Source organism: Lindgomyces ingoldianus (genome assembly GCF_010093535.1).
Source record: "Lindgomyces ingoldianus strain ATCC 200398 unplaced genomic scaffold BDR25scaffold_1, whole genome shotgun sequence".
Lineage (NCBI taxonomy): Eukaryota > Fungi > Ascomycota > Dothideomycetes > Pleosporales > Lindgomycetaceae > Lindgomyces > Lindgomyces ingoldianus.
The window spans coordinates 2,686,713-2,703,844 of NW_022985162.1; the positions used below are offsets into that span (position 1 = coordinate 2,686,713).

Below are 17,132 nucleotides of genomic sequence, written 5' to 3' on the forward strand. Positions count from 1 at the left end.
TTAGGTAATAGCTTCGTGTTGGACGTCAATAAATGTAGGAACTCCATCCGGAAGCGCCTCAGTCTACTCTTACACTCTCTTTCCACTGCCAGGCATTTCACTTCAACAGAATTCCATTTGCCTTCTGCTAGGGCGACACCTTGCAACAATTGCAAATAAAACTAGAAAAGCTGCCTGCAACACTAGACGCAGGTTTTTCTGATGGCATGATCAAATCTGTATCAGTTTGCTTAATTTGTGCAGCTGTTAATCCCACTCTCGGTACCATTCGTCATTCCCCGCGTAAAATTTCTACTGGCTCACTAGCTCAGGTGCCGATCCCTTTAACTATGGAAGAAACAACATTCGGAAAACAGCACGCTTCTTCCCTGTTCTCTCTAAGAGACTTATGACCATTTCATCTTTAAATGGCTCCTGAAAATGCCCATAACACATGATACCACAGCACAAAGTTGGGGGGGTCCTAATGCGGGAAGCCTTGCGAGGAGAATTTGGAGGTTACACGTCAGCAGGCCAACGCTAAAGGTGGGGCAGCTACACGCTAATGCATACTAACGTCTTGGCAGGATTTTGTTGGCCTGATGAAATCTCTGCTGGACTGGTCTCTTCAAATCCTCTTCCGTTCCTACTACTTACTTACTAGCCATGCAAAACCTAGATTTTAACTTGCTACAACAGACTGCTCAGCCCCAAAATCAAGATGAGCAAGATTGGGTAGGAGTGGAGGACGAAGAAGGTAGTGAGGTTGATGATGAGGTATAAACATGTTCACAATAGGTTAACAAGACGTTGGTAACATGCTATTAGCAAAATCAGGAGCTCACAATTCTTACGTCGTCTGCCGCAGCACCTCTACGTACAGCTAGAATCCAGCAAGCTCAAGTCCTTCCTGAGTATCCGCAAACACTACCTAGAGGGTATACATATTGTGTTAGTACAGATAAGAGGGATATTAAGGAGGTGCTTCAAGAAGCATTAGCAGTGAGCAATATATTCCTAACATGTTCTAAACATCTTTTGCTGACCTTCAGTTTCAATACTGCCGCAAGAATAAAGCGAAGAAGAAAGGCACTACTTGCCTCTACCTCGGCGGCCAGGCTTTGCGGTGGAAATACCAATGCACTGGGGCAAAGTATTGTCAATACCTTGAAAACAGCTTACGAACACGTTCACATTGTCATGCAAGCGCACAACTCTGGGAGGAGCTTCGTCAATATCGACGAACTCCTCTTAGAGAAGAGACTAATAAGAAGAAGAGACACTCTCTAGGTCTGTATCTGTCAGTTCAACATCGGTTTAGTATAGGAGTTGCTTGTGAGACTCACACAGTACGGTGCAGCCCAATTTTACGCCAAACAAGCTTCCCTGTAAGCAATACGTTCATAACGTGTTTGTAACGTGATAGTAATTAGTTTAGAGCGTGTCCGGAGTTCAATATTGGTATATTAGCTGCTCAGAATGGCGGCAGCAGACGCAACGCACTGAGGACCATTTCTTTAGAAGGATTACAGAGAAGCATGATCATGAACACCTTCAGAAGCTGTTTAGAGAGGGTTTTGAACATGTCCCAGAGACTACAGAAACTTGCTGTACTGTTGAACCAAATACGTCGCGATTACCAAAGTGTGGCAAGTTATCCCCTCTTAAACTTATTCTTAATACTATACTAATTCGTTCTAAAGACGTTAACCACCCGCAAGGCCACGCCCACTTCCTACAGTGGACGTGTCCTGTTGAGTTTGATATCATCATCCCATTACATTTAGAACGTATTCCGTTCTTCCTCTTCTGCTCTCATGGCGAGCATACGCATCTACCTCCTCCTCCCCATCGCCCCCCTGAAGAAATTATACAAGGAATTACCAAATTAATCCAGAGAGAGAGGGATCCAACAGTTACACAAGGTAAGTATGTCTTAAGGTGTTTGTAACATGTTGTTAACTTGTTAAAGCCCAGTTTCTCAGTTCCCCTGCCCTTAAGGAGTTCTGCCGTCAAAATAACGCTGTCTCTCTCATCCAAATCCATCAATCTTTTGCTAATATGGATCGGATCACACGGATCCTTTGGAGAGAGCGCCTGGCTATGTTCCCTGCAGGGCAGCATGTACAGGGTGTTATTGTAGAGCATATGACAAAGCACCAGAACCCTGAGCGTGTTGGTAACCTAATCAGAACGTGATTAGAACGCTTTCAGAACGCAACACTTACTTCTTCTAGGCCTATATCCGAGAAATTTTTGTTGAGGATGGTAGGACTATGATTATATGTTTTTTTACAGAGCAAGCTGAGGTCTTTGCCTCCCTAAAGACATTCCAATGTGATATGTCATTCAAGAGGACCTTTAAGAACGGGTTTCGTGAGATTACCTTTGCATTCTTTAACGAATCACATGGCAAGCGTATGATAACATGTTCTAAACGCTTTCTATACTTAATACTAACCTGTTTTAGTTTTTACTCTTGCGCGCATCTTTGTCAATAGCGACAGTCCACAGATGTATATGCGGTGCTTTCAGAGACTATTTACATTACTTTCTGAACGTACTGGGAAGAATCTTAACTGCTGGCGACACCTCCATAATGAGGGGTTTGATGGAATGACAGTTGATATGGACTGGAAGCGGATGGAAGGTATAATACATTTATCAACATAATATGAACGCGTTCCTAACGTGTTACTAAGGCTTTGGATTGTACCTAACAGAACTGGATACAAGTCGACGTCCCTGGGACTGGCAGCTACAGAATTGTATTCGGTTCTGTGTTGTACACTTTAAGCGGAGTATTACCCAAGCAACACCAGGCTCAGAACGCCATCAGGACAGTGTCTGCACCCGTATGCAAGCTCTTCTTACTTGTGAGAGCATGGAAGACTATCATACGCTTGGTAATCTGCTTCGAGGTAAATAAAGACTTTGAGAACATATTGACATTACGTTGCTAATTTCTTTAGCTCAAGAGAGCGCACCTATTGCTAACTGGGCAGCTCACAAGTTGATCCCTGTTATAGCAGCTGGTTTAAACCAACATTGCTCATTAATTCCAAAAGATGTTTGGAATACAATGTCACCAAATTCAAACGCAGCAGAACAGGCTGCAGAGAAGTCATACTCCTACGGGAAAGGGCTTCCAGTACTTTCTGCAGTCCTCAGGTTTGTGAACGTTACATATTATGATAGAAATATGTTCTAAACATCTTCAGTGGAATGAAGCTTGACCAGAGAGATATCGACCAACTAGGAGCAAGAGAGGACGACGTACGGCACGTCTCAAAATCTACATCAATAACAAACCGCTATATTGCAAGCTTAGGAAGAGAGAGTAAGATAACATCCTCATAACGTCTTCACAACGTGTTAGTAATAGCTTATTTACTCTAATGTGTAGAACGAAAGCGTGAAATGGAGCTTGAAGATATACGTACAAGCAGCTCCAGCAGAGCCTCATCTCTAGTCCCTACAAACGAGTTACTAAGGCGTTCAAACTCATCTGGTACTATACGGGGCCGTTCAAGGTCGACAGCATCACGATCACGATCACGATCACACTCGCCATCAGTAGCTCAGTGTCCAAGGAACTCAAGGTATGTTCACAACCTGTTATGAATCTATTCTGGCCTAATTAGTCTAGTCCTGTCACTGCTACTAGTCAGGGCCTTAAGCGTCAAGCTATTGAAAATAATCAAGAGCTTCAACTTCAGCGGGAGAAGCTTGAGCTTCGTGAGAAGGCAGCAGAAATTGAGAGAAAGGAACTTGCAAATATGAGGGAAAGGTTAGACCAGGGCTTCCAACGGGCCGTACTACGGTCCGTACAAAGTGAACCGTAACGGTCACGTGTTCAGTACGAACGTACTGAGTTCGTGAGCCGCACCGTACGGTTAATGATGCCCTAGGTACGGTACGTAGTACGGATCGTATTACCCTTTTGGGAAGTTTTTATAGCGATTCTGGAGGAGTAGGAGGACTCTGGTGAGCAGGAGGTCTGCGGGGAGAGCTTCTAGAGCTCTGATTGGCTGAAAGTTTTGTGAGGGCGCTTAAATCTCTTTCTAAGGGGTTTGATCTATCCATCTGCGGTCTGTTGTCTTAAAAATGCCTATTACAGACTATTTTCTATTGCAGAGTTATCCATCTACGCGTCTTGCCGCCTTACAGGCCTTATCTAGTTGATTAGATCCCTCTGTTGTCTATTTTGCGCAGTCTTGTAGGCTGTAGAAGTTGAAAGCCCTCTACACCGCGTCTTCTGCCTTATCCCGCGATAGTACACTGTCTGTGGCTGAAGATTAATTGCAGCAGTTCCTAGAGGACTGCAATTGTAACGCTGGTGTTGAGTTTGCAATTAATTGGAATAATATATGGCTATTGGACTTAAAACAGGCGTTGCCCTTAGCGCAATTAGGTTACTGAGTAAAGAACAAGACTACCTTGCGAGGTAATTGTACGCTGTTAAAGGTGTGGGCTTATGGCGCGGATATAACGCTCCTAGAGGAGCAGGGCAAGGTAATCTGCCTCTGGCTCTGCTGTTGGTGTCATGAGCAGGGCTCTTAAGGCGCTGCAAAGGTGGTGGATGGCTATAACTATATTGTTTGGCACCTACTAAGGGAGCATAAGGTTAACGTTGATGGAGAGCTCTTACTTGATGGCGTACGGCTACCGCAGCACCCATGGGAGGCAGCTAGAGGAGCAGCAGGCTTGTCGCGGGGGTTATCTTATACACTATGGCAGGAGGGTCCTCTGCGCAGTGCCCTAGTTGACTAGGTTATAGTGCAGGATTAGTTGTTTAAAAAGGCTATTTTATTAGAGACCTGTAGTCTTATTAGCTAGAATTGCATAGATCTTCTTGCTGCCCTACCACATTCCGCCACCACGCTCTCTAAGGATATCCACGCTGCACTTGTGCAGCGAAAGAAGGAGATTTAAACAATACTAATTACTGCGCTGTTAAAAATTGCGCTAAGCGTAGATATGTGGTGTTCTGGAAACCACCTTTCCTTCCTCGCAGTAGTGGCTCACTTTGTTGGTATGCGCGCACGGGCCACTATTGTGAGAACTCTGTAACTGACGACAGCTAGATGCCTCACACGCTTAGCGAGACCTCTTAATTGGCTTTAAAAACCTATACAGTGACTATACTGGCAGTGCGCAAGCCTCTGAGATAGCTGCTATTATTAACAAGTATGATATTACGTTAAAATTTAGCTGCTTTGTTAGGGATAACGCGTTAAATAACGACAATAAGCTTATCTAGAGCCTTAATGAGGAGCTTAACCTGCTGTACGAGCTTGATGGACAGCACTGAATCTGCTGCGCTGCCTATATAATCTAGGTAGTTGTCAAAGCTATTATATACAGCAAAGGTGTTATAAAATTTGAGCAGGAGCTTGCTAGAGCTGCTCTACGCGATTAATTTGAGCTATATAGAAAGTGTGGAGTTGTTAGACAACTCTATAACTTTGTAAACGGCGTGCTGGCATCACATAAGCGCATGAGGCTTTTTAAGACTCTCTAAATTAACATTGCAGAGAAGGACTTAATTTGGTAGTTTAGCACGCTTAATCTAGTGCGTGATGGCGGAGTACGCTGGCACTTAGTTTACCTTATGCTATTACGCTGTTATGAGCTTAGAGAGGCTATTAGTTGCTTCTAACAGCAATGGAGAGGCTCTTCTAATGCTGATGAGGAGACTTGATGAGCTGGCTTTGATGCCCTAGCAGATCTTATTACTGAAGATGATTAGGATGAGATTAAGCGCCTTAAGGACTTTTTAGAGAAGTTTTATTAGATAACAAAGAGACTTAAGGGCTAGGGCTTATCTGGCTTACTATGGAGGACTATAACAGAGCTTTAGTGCCTCTAAATCTACCTTAATTGAATGAGAGTAATTACTGCTGACAAGCTAAGTGACTTGTACCTTAAAAACGCTGTTAAGTTTGGCTATTAAAAGCTTACTACTTACTGGGGTAAACTAATTCTTAATCTGCTAGTCTTGTACTACGCAGTTGCTACTATCCTTAACCCTTAATTGCGCTTACTTTAGTTTTAAGATTACTGGCGGCATTATAAGAGCTGGGTGGATAAGGTAACTAGGTTGATGGAGACGATCTTTAACTAGTATTTAGATGCTGAGGATAAGCATAAGGTTAAGGATGAGCTATTATCTCCTAGGCGTTGTAAGCTGCCAGGTGGCGACTATTATGACAACAATTATAAGGCTTGCCTCTCTGTTAACCTCTCTCTTATGATGAATTAGCGCTTACATAAGCGTAAGAAGGTGTTAAATGAGCTGCAGCTTTACTATGACTCTATAAGAGCTGATTACTACAAAGATTACCCCTTACTACGCGGAGAACCCCTACAATAGTGGCTTACTAGAGGCAAAACAGCCTATCCTATCCTCTTTAAGATTGCCCTTGATTTCCTTACTATCCCAGCTACTAGTTGCGAGTGTGAGAGGTGTTTTAGCGCGGCTGGTTGTACGGTAACTGACGATTGAGGCTTACTAAAAAGTGCGATGATTGAGGCTATTCAACTCCAGAAGAACTGGCTACGGCACAAGGTAGTGAGCAGCGAGCTTTTAGACCTCTCTGCTTTTGTTACTAGGGAGAATTAGTTATTTTATGGTTAATTAGACCTTAATCTTGCGTCTCTAGAGACCTATAATCTTAGCTGTTTTGACTAGAGTACGGCGTACTTTAATTGAATTGTACTACTTGTACAGATCACGTGAGCCGTAACAGTTACGATACGTACACCTACCTCTCCTCCTCCCTGCCGTACGAACGTACCCAAAATCTCACCCGTACAGGCCTCAAAATCGCCCAATCGTACAGTACTACGCCTCGTTGGAAGCCCTGGGTTAGACCTAGAGGAGAGAAAGGCCAAGTTAAGATTGTAATATAAACATGTTATGGATATGTTACAATTATGTTGCCCTTTAGAGAAAGAAATTGAACTGATGCTATTGCGAACTTGTTAACAACACGTTAAAAATACGTTAAAAACGCCTTCGGATACTCACGTTACCGCAGAGATGTGGGTCCATAAAATGACTTCATTACGTTGAGATCATGTTCTAAAGAGCATGTGGTGAGGTTGTACAGTTCCAACCTCAAGGACATAAGTTGTTACTTCCATTTGATTAAGGGAAGACCTATTCCTAGCACCTCGAGAACACCTTCCGAACACCTCGAGAACAGAAATGAACTGGGCATCTAATCATCATGATATGCCTCTAACATGTTCAGAATTGAATTCGGACCATATGTGAACTTATTCCTCATCATCCTCGCCCTCTGAGTCATCCCAGCCTTTGAACCACTTAGTGCTCCGACAGGCATCGTCCCATTTGCATTCTAAACGTGTTAAGAACAGGTTAGAAAAATACAAGGAAAAGTAAATTACCTTTTAGGTTTCCCTTGCCCTTGATAGCAGCAAGGCTATTGCAAACCTTACAAGGAAATTCCCCACCTGCCTTCTTGATCATATTTCCAGCCGCAGTAAAGTTAACCTGAACATATCCTTAACAGGTTATTAATAGCTTAGTAGGGTAGAAACCTACATCTCCAGATTTCTGACCCTTCTTGCTGTTTGTCTCCCTGTAGAGAGGAAGCTCAAACCGATCAGAACCTGTTGGGATCTCCTTCGGATCAGGTTGGACTCGAGATGTGCGACGACGAGGTACCAGCGGAGGCTCAGGCACGTTCGGAACAGGTTCAGAACGCTTTCTGTCGGCGATATCGTTATGCGTCTTCATGAGTGCTGAAAAGAACACTAGTATGCTGTTAGGAACGTGTTGTGAATGGCTTCTCAAGAGCTTACCACGAGCGGCACTGATCTTTGCCATAGAAGGGTTCCCAGTCTTATCTGCTGCCTTTACTTCGACCTCTGGATGGTACTTCTTGATGTGATTGACCAGTGCGCCTCGCGTTTGGAACATATTCTGAACCCGTTAGCAAATTGTTTAGAAGAGAAATCAACATGTTTACAACAGGTTGAGGACAGAATGTCACTCACCCCGCACAGCTCATCGCCCACCTTCACCCTGCAATATATCTCCCCAAGGTAGACGTTAATAGTACCATCTTCGTCCTGAACGCGTTAGAAACCCGTTGCGATTAGATTGAGATGTGTACCGCAGGGAAAGGCTTAGCGCCAAAGGGCAAGCAACCGAGGCGGCTGTACGCCTTGTAGGCTTCCTGGAACACGTTCAGATGAGTTATACAACGTAATTAGGGGTTACTTACGCTCATTAGAAGTTGTTTAGACATGTTCGCAATGTGTTGTCGAGAGGTAGTGAGAGGTCGGAGGGATTTTGGTTTGTGTGTGGCCGGGCGAGGTTTCCGATGGACGGCTGACCTTTAACGATGCTTGGCATGGCCGCCCTACCTTTAGCGTTGGCCAGCTGAGTTGTAACCTCGAGGATTTGCAGCCCTATACCTGAGACCTCAAACTTTCCTACCCCGCAGCTAGCATCAAAAATCAAGACGCTTTCCTTACCCACTTGTTCCCGGCAGTTTATTCTCCTTGACCTGAAAGTCGTGCTCCGTCCACAGATAACAAATTAATTGGGAACCAGCTTGCACCATCGGATCCTCCAGCATCACAAACATGGCACAATTCGGTTTCCTTACATACCTACGCCTAAAATTGACCGTCACCCTGATTCGAATGATAGCTCGCGTAATCGCTTTCTCCTCTAGACGGCGCGACAAGGCTATCGCAGATGAGATAGATGTCCAACGACGACGCGTGGCAATACCGTCACGGGACAGAGGACGCTTCATCGACGCAGACTTCTACTACCCACCTGGACACTCAGCATCCTCGCTGGCCACGTCCAAAAAACCAGTTCTAGTCAATTGGCACGGGAGCGGATTCATAATCCCAATGCTAGGCAGCGACATGTTATTCTGCAGCCGCATGGCGCGTGATATGGGAATCATCGTGATAGACGCAGACTACCGCAAAGCGCCCGAGACCCCGTTTCCCGCTGCGATCCAAGACGTGGAGGATACGTTGATATGGATCGCGGCGCAACCAGGGCGGTTCGATTTATCTCGCATTGCCGTCTCTGGCTTCAGCGCGGGTGCGAATCTCGCACTCGTTGCGGCATCAGCGGTGAAGAAGACGCTGCTCGACCTCACGGTTCCCGTTGTGATTGCTATATACCCAGTCACGGATTTCACGATTGCGCCTGATGCTAGAGCGGTGCCGAAGCCAAAGAGTCCATTACCGCCTTTCATGTTCCGCTTGTTTAATGATTGCTACACTCCCGACGTAGTCTCAAGAAAGGATCCACGCGTGTCGCCGTCCAAGGCTGACACGGCGGATTTTCCGCCAACTGTGGCTATTTTGACGTGTGAGGGCGACACATTAATGCCCGAGGCGAGAGACTTGGCGAATCGGCTAGATGATGGGAAAAGGAAGGTCGTCAATCTCACTCTTGAGGATGCTCATCATGGCTTCGATAAGGGTTGTAAGAAGGGGACCCATGATTGGGATCTGCGCGAGGAGGCATATGGATTGAGTGTTAAGACGCTGAGGGAAGCGCTAGGGTTGTGATGATGCTGTGAAATGCACCGATGATTCTAAGCACACCCCATGCGGAGAATGGAATCTTGGTTCCCCGAAGATATTATTAAATTTATCTTGCAGGTCCATGTGCACCTCAATGCACCGCGAGGAGTAACGGGCTCGTTCTGAGACAAAGACCTAGTAATCCGACATAGCGTTCTTTTGGAGCAATCGAGCAGTTCGGTAAAAAAAAGAGAAGCAAAACCTGAAAGGAGAATAGCTATTAACTGCCCATACCTCGAAGGCCGAGGGGTTGCAAGCTGGGAAGGTGGGCTGAGACCTGTTGGACAGGTCACTGCTAAGCATGATTGAAAGCAACAACCACCTTCCTGGCTTAAAAATCGGGAAAGTAGAGTGCAAGTTCTGTCCCACAGAAACAATAAACAATGGCGGGCCATCTCATTTCCCTGCAGGTGAGTTCTTCATCTTGTCTCTTTAACGGCGCTCTGGGGGGTTTTTTTTTCTAAAAAAGTTTTTTTGTCATGAATTTAAAGCTGTTCTCAATCAGCCATTTAAGAAATTTCTCTCAAGACTGTGTTTTCCCCGTGGGTCCTCACTAATGGTAGTGTTTACCTCCGATAGGTCGTGGTCAACCGCACTCCCTCTCTCTGGATGTAGCCTGACCCCCTTGTCTCTGGCTGTCAAGATCTCTGCCTATTTGACGAGAAACCTGGTGGCAGAGGTCGTCTCCTGAGAGCTCTTTTGGGTATGTTCTCTCCCCCTTTAATTTATTGGCCTTTAGGCTCTATAAATGGAACGGCTCGAGTTCTTGCTGATTATTGCTTCAAAAGCGCTCCACATCCTACACAATATGGGATTGGAATCGTCACCAACTCACTCACTCCTTGCCCGATTCATATCAATTGCTGAATTCCTCTCTAGATACGGTCTAGAAAGGAGCTAATCGATTCAGAGAAGGAGGAACCCGTGGTGCCAATGGACCTTGAAAATGCCTTTATACTCCGTCGGCAGGTATGTAAGTTTCATCTGTTCGACGAAGCAATCATGAGCTGTCAAATCTTTGATCCGTGGACTATCCTGCAGAGACTGCCTGAGCCCCATCCATAAGAGTTGAACTGGGTTGGGGATCAAATCCAAAAGATATACTCCTCAAGGGTCTCGCCTTGTCCTGGCAGGAAGGCTTCCCACCAATATGGGCCGTATTGTAAGGTTTGATCCCCTGGAAGTCTTCTACATCTCATATTCCCTAACCGCTTTTCAGTCTACCATTCTAACTGGCGAAACGAGCCATCCAGCTATTGTCTGAGAACAAATCGGCCCTGGTATTAAGTAGAGTACCACCGTATGTTGTGTTAGCTCAAGCACTTCTTTAACCGCAAGCCCCCCGTCGCAGAATGAAACTACCTAGAAACATACATGATGCTTTCCGAATCCCTTGAAGTGGTCTTCGCGAGAATAGCTGTGTTTATTTTACTGAATCTGTCGTTGCTATTTTATATTTCTTATCACGTCACAATACTTTGCTAAGTCGTTGTTTGCCCACGTATCATAAGGTACTGTTGGACCACGACCTTCCAACTTCATCCGTCTAGCAATGTCACTCAAGACGAACCTCGACTTGTAGTACAGAGGATCAGTCGGGAGTCGGTTGCCGCCGGGCCTTAGTTGACCGAGGAGATCTTTTATAATTTGAGATCGCGTGCATCAAGAACCCTGAGATTCTAACCATATTTCTTTTCAGAGGCCTTGCGCTATACACTTACAACCACGCAAAGGTCTCACGTGGTGTTCACTACGGACGAAGATTTACTTATTGAATGTATCTGGGGGAAAGCAACACCTCCTGCTACACTACCTGCAGGGGAGAGTTAGTCACCATGGCAAAGCCCGCAAGAATTGGCGTGTAGGCAGGAAGATCAGCATACCTGATTGGGCCTCGGAGGAGAATGTGGAGACGGCTTTGGGTTGGATTTCTTGGAGGGTGATCTTCAGAGGGCAGTTGTAGGTGTATGTTCTATGGAATCATCATGTGAGGACGGATGGGGAGGGAGAGCAAGGGGGTGGGTGGAGCATGGCAATGACGTTTCTTATTTCCAATTGCATTTCACTAGGCCATTTCAAGTGATACTTTCCTCATGATGACGAAATCCGGTCCTCAAATAGTCGCTGCATGATAGCAAAGGACCAAACACATGATAGATAGCACTGGCGCCGTTAGAAAGAGGTCGACAGATCATAAGGGCACAGTGAGTTTCCTGGTCGGGTAGATCCTAGTAGAGCTGTGCATGAGGAGGATGTTGACTGTCTACATGAATTGGGGAAAAAGTGGAGAGGTCTGGGTCAAATTCCCATTCTACGGCAAGGGGGCTTGAGTGAGTATTAAGCAACGACTAGCAAGGTCCCCGCAACTCCGTATTTAAACAAGCGGGCCAACCGATGAAGAGATAGAAGGAATTGTGCTCACGAGGACCCACCCTCAAGATAGCACTTGTGACGCGAAGAACTTCGTCACAGAGGCGGGAAACCTGATGTGCATGTGTTCACCATGACGACATAGCACACAAATATGCTTACCAACTTAACGGATACTTACTCCGAGGAGGACAATGGCATTGGTCATCAAGAGAGTTCGAGTTATTTGCTCGATGGGATCTATGTGTGCTAGCAAGAGAAGTGCTAGAGCTAGAACAACAGTGAGGCTACCTTTCTTTGCCAGACGTGGGGAAGCCGTGATGTGAGCATGGAACCGTGGTATTAATTCCCCTCTTCTACTTCTGTAATCCAGGATATCGGCCCCGAGAAGAACAGCATCCACACAAGCAAACTAATCGATTCGCCTCGGCTCCGTATATCAACGGAGAACTTTGAGTGCATAAACCACGAAAACGGAGCGGAATTCAAAAGTGCGAACTCGAGTAGATTCGAAACTCCAGAGAGCATCGCCTCATCCTTAGAGCATAAACTCTAGACCATGCATAGTCAAGGACTTGGAGTGGTAGGGGTAAGGGCTAAGAACGGAAACTTCATGTTTTCGAGGGAGTACATTGAGTACGACACTGAGACACCGAGTAAGACCGAAGATCCTAATGAAAGAACTCTATATGCGCCAATGATTGTACATTTACATGAGGCACGCATAACTCTTAAACCTTATGAGACTGAACACGTCATTCTCGTGTTTCTGCTTCAACACCAAATGCCTGACATGTCTGAGCTGACAGTGCGCTGCCGCCCGAAGTTCTTCACCGGGCAGTCTGATTGTCCAATATGAGTGGAAGAATGGGAACCTCCGGACGCTAGCGGGCGGTTGCGTGCTCCCGTCTCTCTTTACGCTGAGAGGCTAGCCGGCCTTGTCAGAGAATGAGACTGGGGGCTTCTTGACGTGCAGGAGCAGAGTGGAGAAATGAAAAGTCAAACAGTGGAGTAGAGACGCGGAGAAGATGGAGTAGATGACTGCCAAGAGAGTGGAGAGAGACTGGGAAAGAGTGTCCTCGGGCGTGGCCGCCACGCAACAACTATCGCTATTGAACACGCCAAAATGGGTCACCTAGTTGTAAATTGAGACGAATTTTGAGGTCTTGTGTAATGCATCTTTCATTTCTTTCATCAGTTGACTGACCCTGAGACTTCTCTTCAGTGACAATGCTTTGGACGGGAGAGAGAACGGCCTCCTGCACCCCGCAAAAGCATCAACGGAATCTTTCAGACACGTCAGCTCGCGACACCGCTCGATCTCATCAGATAACATTCTCACCTTCGTCAAGGTGAATAGCAGGATGTCGCATGTCGTCAAACTAGTCTCAACAACAAGGAAGATCGCCAGCACTCATCCCCGTCACATCCTAGTACGTTGAGCTCGCTTGATGTCGATAGATCAGCCACGCTGCATTCGCACGTGAAAGAAATTTCACGCAAGTGTGGTGTGAAGAGTCAGAGGTCCATCCGCAGATATCTCGATCTCGCCATACGGCACTGAAGCATCGGGGATGTAACCTCAGCAGTCCTCGGATAATTCTTCGCCATGCCGAGGCGTGCATTCGGCAGCATTTGACAGCTGAGGACCATGAAGAAAAACATGGAATTTTCTCAGCCGCAATCCAGGTGTTGAAAGTTTGCTTGATGAATCAGCCCGCAATAATCCAAGGTTTGATTCACGAGCCGCGCGACGCCACGGCCGCGGGAGCGAGATGCCGGCAGGGGTGGGCCAGAATCGGGTCTCTGGCATCTGCTTTCACATGCATGCGTCATACCCAAAACTGACTCTCATCTCTCAACAACGACGACCGTTGACGCACATGCATGCCCCGTCTTGCTCTCCATTGTTTTACTCGTCGCCCACAGAACGTGGGCGCAACGCCGATATCGAGACTGGTAGGCCCCTGCCACGATAAGGACAATTTGCAGCCAATTGGACTCGACGCCTCCACGCTGGAAGCCTGGAGAGCAGACGCCATGCATACCCCTCCTTGGTATTTTATCGCATTCATCAGGAATAAAGATGCTGTACCGCCGCCGGGTGTCCGAACAGGGGGTTAAGGCAGGGCGATGGTAATTTTGATTGATTTAGCAATGGGCATTAGCTTCGTAATGGCCATCTCCATGTTGTACGTAACACGGCACTCAACACGGCTCTGTAAACGCTCCCGCCGAGAAACGGAAACAGAAGTTTGCCTTTGCAGTGCTCGCAAAGAGGGCTCCTGGAACCATGTACCCTGGCAGGTGAGTGCCTCCGTGGTGCTTAGATTGGTGCGGCTGTTGGGTCCAAAAGCTTCCGACTTGTCAACAAGGCACCGGGCCAGTTCGTGCAGTTAACATGCATGATAATTGGGTCTTCGCCTGCAGATTTTCGAACTGTTCGCGGATGAGACGCGATGCTCGCCAACGGGATAGCCTTATCGTGACGTTCGACTGCGCGAGTGGTCCAAGCTCCTTTCACATGCTGGGGCGCCTGGAATGATTTCCCTCCCGCAATATCACCCAACTTTTTGCCCACTAATTGATTAGTCTATATTCATCTGAGACCTTTAATCTACCCTCTCCTCTTCCTCCCATTACTTCCAAGCCTCCTTCCAGATCCTCCTTCCCTCTTTCCCAGCTCTGCGTCTCTTGCGAACTAGGAAATCACCCTGTATGTTATCGATAACGGGTCTTTCACATGCCATTCACCATTAACACAAATACAGCGCCGCGCCCAGACAGCGCAGCCACAGACGCACCGTCATCACTTCCCGTGCACCAAAAACAAGGTGTGTGTGGATCGCACCTGACCGTTACTCTGCATTGCCTTTCCCCCAACGCCCTGCCTTTCCTCGTGCCTCCAGCGGCCTGTCTGACCACCCATACAACCAGACACGACATACTTCGACACCCCAATGCCGCACGCTGAACAGGACACTGCTCCGACAACCAACGGCGAAATGAGCAGCTCACCAATGACTAACGGCGAGAAGCCGCATTCCAAGGTCTTGTCGGTACGTACCTTGCAGAGCCCGCCCCACCACCCCTCCACCCTAAACTTTAACTAACGGCCCGTCTAGCATCTCCAATCCTACCCCGTCGTCCACGACTCAGTCGAATTCTACAAAACACACCCGTATGGTGCAAAATCGCTGTCCCTGGTCCACAACACCTACGCCCGCTTCATCGCGCCGCTGCACCCATACCTGCAAACACCGTACTCGTACCTCTCCCCGTACCTAACCCGAGCCGACGAGCTCGGCGACACAGGGCTCTCCAAAGTTGAGGACAAGTTCCCCATCGTGAAGGAAGACACATCCAAGCTGAAGGAGACGGTGCAGAGCTATGCGTTCTTGCCGCTGAAGCTTGCCGGACAGGGGAAGGCCTATCTGCTCAGTACGTGGAATGACGAGTACAGCAAGACGAGAGGCGAGAAGGGACTTCTGAAGAGCGCGAAGGCGATTGTGAGCACTGAGTTGAAGATCGGACATGATGGATACACGCTGGTGATGCAGTATTTGAGCAAGGGGAAGCAGGAGGCGAGCAAGAAGGCTGATGAGGTCAAGCAGTAGAGTGAGTAGAGTAGATGGTGGAGGCCGGTGTGTGTGTGTGTGTTGTGTGTGCGTGTGTGTGCGTGCGCGCGCGTGTGTACACCATCCGGAATGGTGTGGAGGGTTGAGTGGTGGGAATGGGATATCCATGGGCCCTCGCATACCTATGATACCTTTCAGCTTCTTCTTTGGGCAACAGATTTCAGTCTCGAGTGATCATCTCATATCAATCATGGGTGTGGTCGTCTTTCTTCTTTCTTAGCGTCTGTATTACGAACCTAGGGATAGATTTGATATGTAATGTCACAATAATGCTGTATTTCCTATGCTTTTTTCCGCTGCACGGACTAATGCTGTGTCGTTTGTGATTCGGACGTCAGCTAGTGGAGGAGGCGACTTCATCGCAATCGGCTTCGCCCATCCTTTAGTCGGAAAAATTCGGATATCAACCTCTAGCCATGCTATTAGTGAAGGATATCAAGTCAGACGAGAAACACGAGATTAAGGTTTACACGTGAACGACATTCAGTCGGGAGAAAACGCAAGACTAAGATTTGATGGTTGTGGTATTGGCGCCTAAAAAGTCTTTTGATGCTTCATTTATCAACCCGAAGTACATGCTCGGATGCAAGGGCGATTTTGCCTCTCCACCCTGTAATATCCACCGTCATGCTTGTGTAGGGTCTCCACCCGGGTCAAACATTCCAGCCTACGCCCAGCCATGATAGAAAGGAAAGCCTAGAATCGCAAGGGAGTAAAGAACCACCTGTTCTTTCCCGACTGGTATCGCTCCTCAAAAGCCTTCTTCACCGTCTTCTTGGCCTCCTCTCGCTGCGAAACCTCCTTGAATGTGTCGGCCGAAACGACGCCCTTCAGGTTCTCGAGTTCGAGCGTGTACCGGGTGGGCATAAGGTGGGTGTCTGTCCACTATCAGAACTCATCCGATCCTTCCGTGTTGCTGTCACGTACAGTTGACCTGCTTGACGAAAGGCTTGACCTTGGACTTCTTCGTCTGCTTCGCTTTCGACATGCGGCGGGTGACTTGTGACGGGTAGCGCTCAATGCCGGCGACGAGAGCGTGGGGAAAGGGGTGTGATTTAGTTCCATTGTCGAGCGGCTGGATGATGACGCATTTCTTGCCCGCATACCGGCCCCGGGTGATGATCTATTCGCATTGTGAGCGGGTGTGAAGGGGTTGGATTCGAATGGTTTCAAACGTACGACAACGCGTCCGACCTTAAGGCTGTAGAAGAATCAAAGTTAGCAAGGTCCGAATAGAGTTTCATGGGTGTTCTGGGGAGTAAATAGTTGCAGAGTGAGTGGACAGCCTAGACTGCCGTAATCGCTCGAAGTCTCTCGATCGTATTGCTGGTAAACCATCTGTCAGAGAATCTTGGTGCACTCACAACTTCATCGTGGCTGTTTCTCACGGCAGTGGGTGGATTGGTGATGTCGTTCTTAGTCGGGGTTGGATCACAAAATGTCGATGTGGGCGAGGTCGGCAGAACATCGGCGCTAAAATATAAGCGAGCTTGGCAAAGGGAAACTTTCTTGAGATTTCCCCCGCAAGAGTGCTCGGAGAACATCCAATTCCAT

At 47.3% G+C, this 17,132-nt stretch overlaps 5 protein-coding genes across 5 annotated transcripts; 3 read left to right on the forward strand and 2 right to left on the reverse strand.

The window, feature by feature from the left end:
• Window positions 1-645: 645 nt before the first annotated feature.
• BDR25DRAFT_309026 (uncharacterized protein) lies at window positions 646-3,646 on the forward strand (the record flags this gene model as incomplete). Its single annotated transcript, XM_033691048.1, has 15 exons — window positions 646-756; window positions 808-981; window positions 1,032-1,279; window positions 1,330-1,367; window positions 1,450-1,623; window positions 1,683-1,904; window positions 1,952-2,154; window positions 2,217-2,247; window positions 2,278-2,397; window positions 2,450-2,629; window positions 2,682-2,900; window positions 2,952-3,150; window positions 3,201-3,255; window positions 3,429-3,581; window positions 3,629-3,646. 15 exons carry the CDS (start codon window positions 646-648, stop codon window positions 3,644-3,646), a joined length of 2,145 nt encoding a protein of 714 aa, XP_033555073.1.
• A 4,798-nt stretch (window positions 3,647-8,444) lies between these two features.
• On the forward strand, window positions 8,445-9,555 carry BDR25DRAFT_330748 (alpha/beta-hydrolase; the record flags this gene model as incomplete). Its single annotated transcript, XM_033692561.1, has 1 exon — window positions 8,445-9,555. The coding sequence occupies exon 1, from the start codon at window positions 8,602-8,604 to the stop codon at window positions 9,553-9,555; it is 954 nt and encodes a 317-aa protein (XP_033555074.1). The 5' UTR covers window positions 8,445-8,601.
• A 516-nt stretch (window positions 9,556-10,071) lies between these two features.
• On the reverse strand, window positions 10,072-12,468 carry BDR25DRAFT_348496 (uncharacterized protein; the record flags this gene model as incomplete). Its single annotated transcript, XM_033694423.1, has 20 exons — window positions 10,072-10,099; window positions 10,167-10,266; window positions 10,326-10,369; window positions 10,406-10,467; window positions 10,510-10,643; window positions 10,675-10,764; window positions 10,804-10,847; window positions 10,945-10,987; window positions 11,043-11,188; window positions 11,241-11,279; window positions 11,311-11,351; window positions 11,405-11,542; window positions 11,566-11,660; window positions 11,714-11,798; window positions 11,838-11,918; window positions 11,963-11,987; window positions 12,024-12,053; window positions 12,103-12,169; window positions 12,232-12,352; window positions 12,385-12,468. The coding sequence occupies 20 exons, from the start codon at window positions 12,466-12,468 to the stop codon at window positions 10,072-10,074; spliced, it is 1,497 nt and encodes a 498-aa protein (XP_033555075.1).
• Window positions 12,469-14,945: 2,477 nt separating this feature from the next.
• BDR25DRAFT_207931 (uncharacterized protein) lies at window positions 14,946-15,557 on the forward strand (the record flags this gene model as incomplete). Its single annotated transcript, XM_033684548.1, has 2 exons — window positions 14,946-14,999; window positions 15,066-15,557. 2 exons carry the CDS (start codon window positions 14,946-14,948, stop codon window positions 15,555-15,557), a joined length of 546 nt encoding a protein of 181 aa, XP_033555076.1.
• A 542-nt stretch (window positions 15,558-16,099) lies between these two features.
• BDR25DRAFT_299896 (60S ribosomal protein L27-B) lies at window positions 16,100-16,997 on the reverse strand. The gene is made up of 4 exons (XM_033689248.1): window positions 16,943-16,997; window positions 16,758-16,779; window positions 16,506-16,701; window positions 16,100-16,456 (listed from the first exon to the last, which is right to left on the reverse strand). Exons 1-4 carry the CDS (start codon window positions 16,948-16,950, stop codon window positions 16,275-16,277), a joined length of 408 nt encoding a protein of 135 aa, XP_033555077.1. The 5' UTR covers window positions 16,951-16,997; the 3' UTR covers window positions 16,100-16,274.
• Between the last annotated feature and the right edge of the window lie 135 nt (window positions 16,998-17,132).

Excerpts from the sequence above, each read along its gene's own strand:
- BDR25DRAFT_299896 (XM_033689248.1), bottom strand. Across the intron at positions 16,702-16,757 it reads TTAAGGTCGGACGCGTTGTC|ATCATCACCCGGGGCCGGTA; the intron begins GTACGTTTGAAA and ends CAATGCGAATAG. Across the intron at positions 16,457-16,505 it reads TTTCGTCAAGCAGGTCAACT|ACACCCACCTTATGCCCACC; the intron begins GTACGTGACAGC and ends GATAGTGGACAG.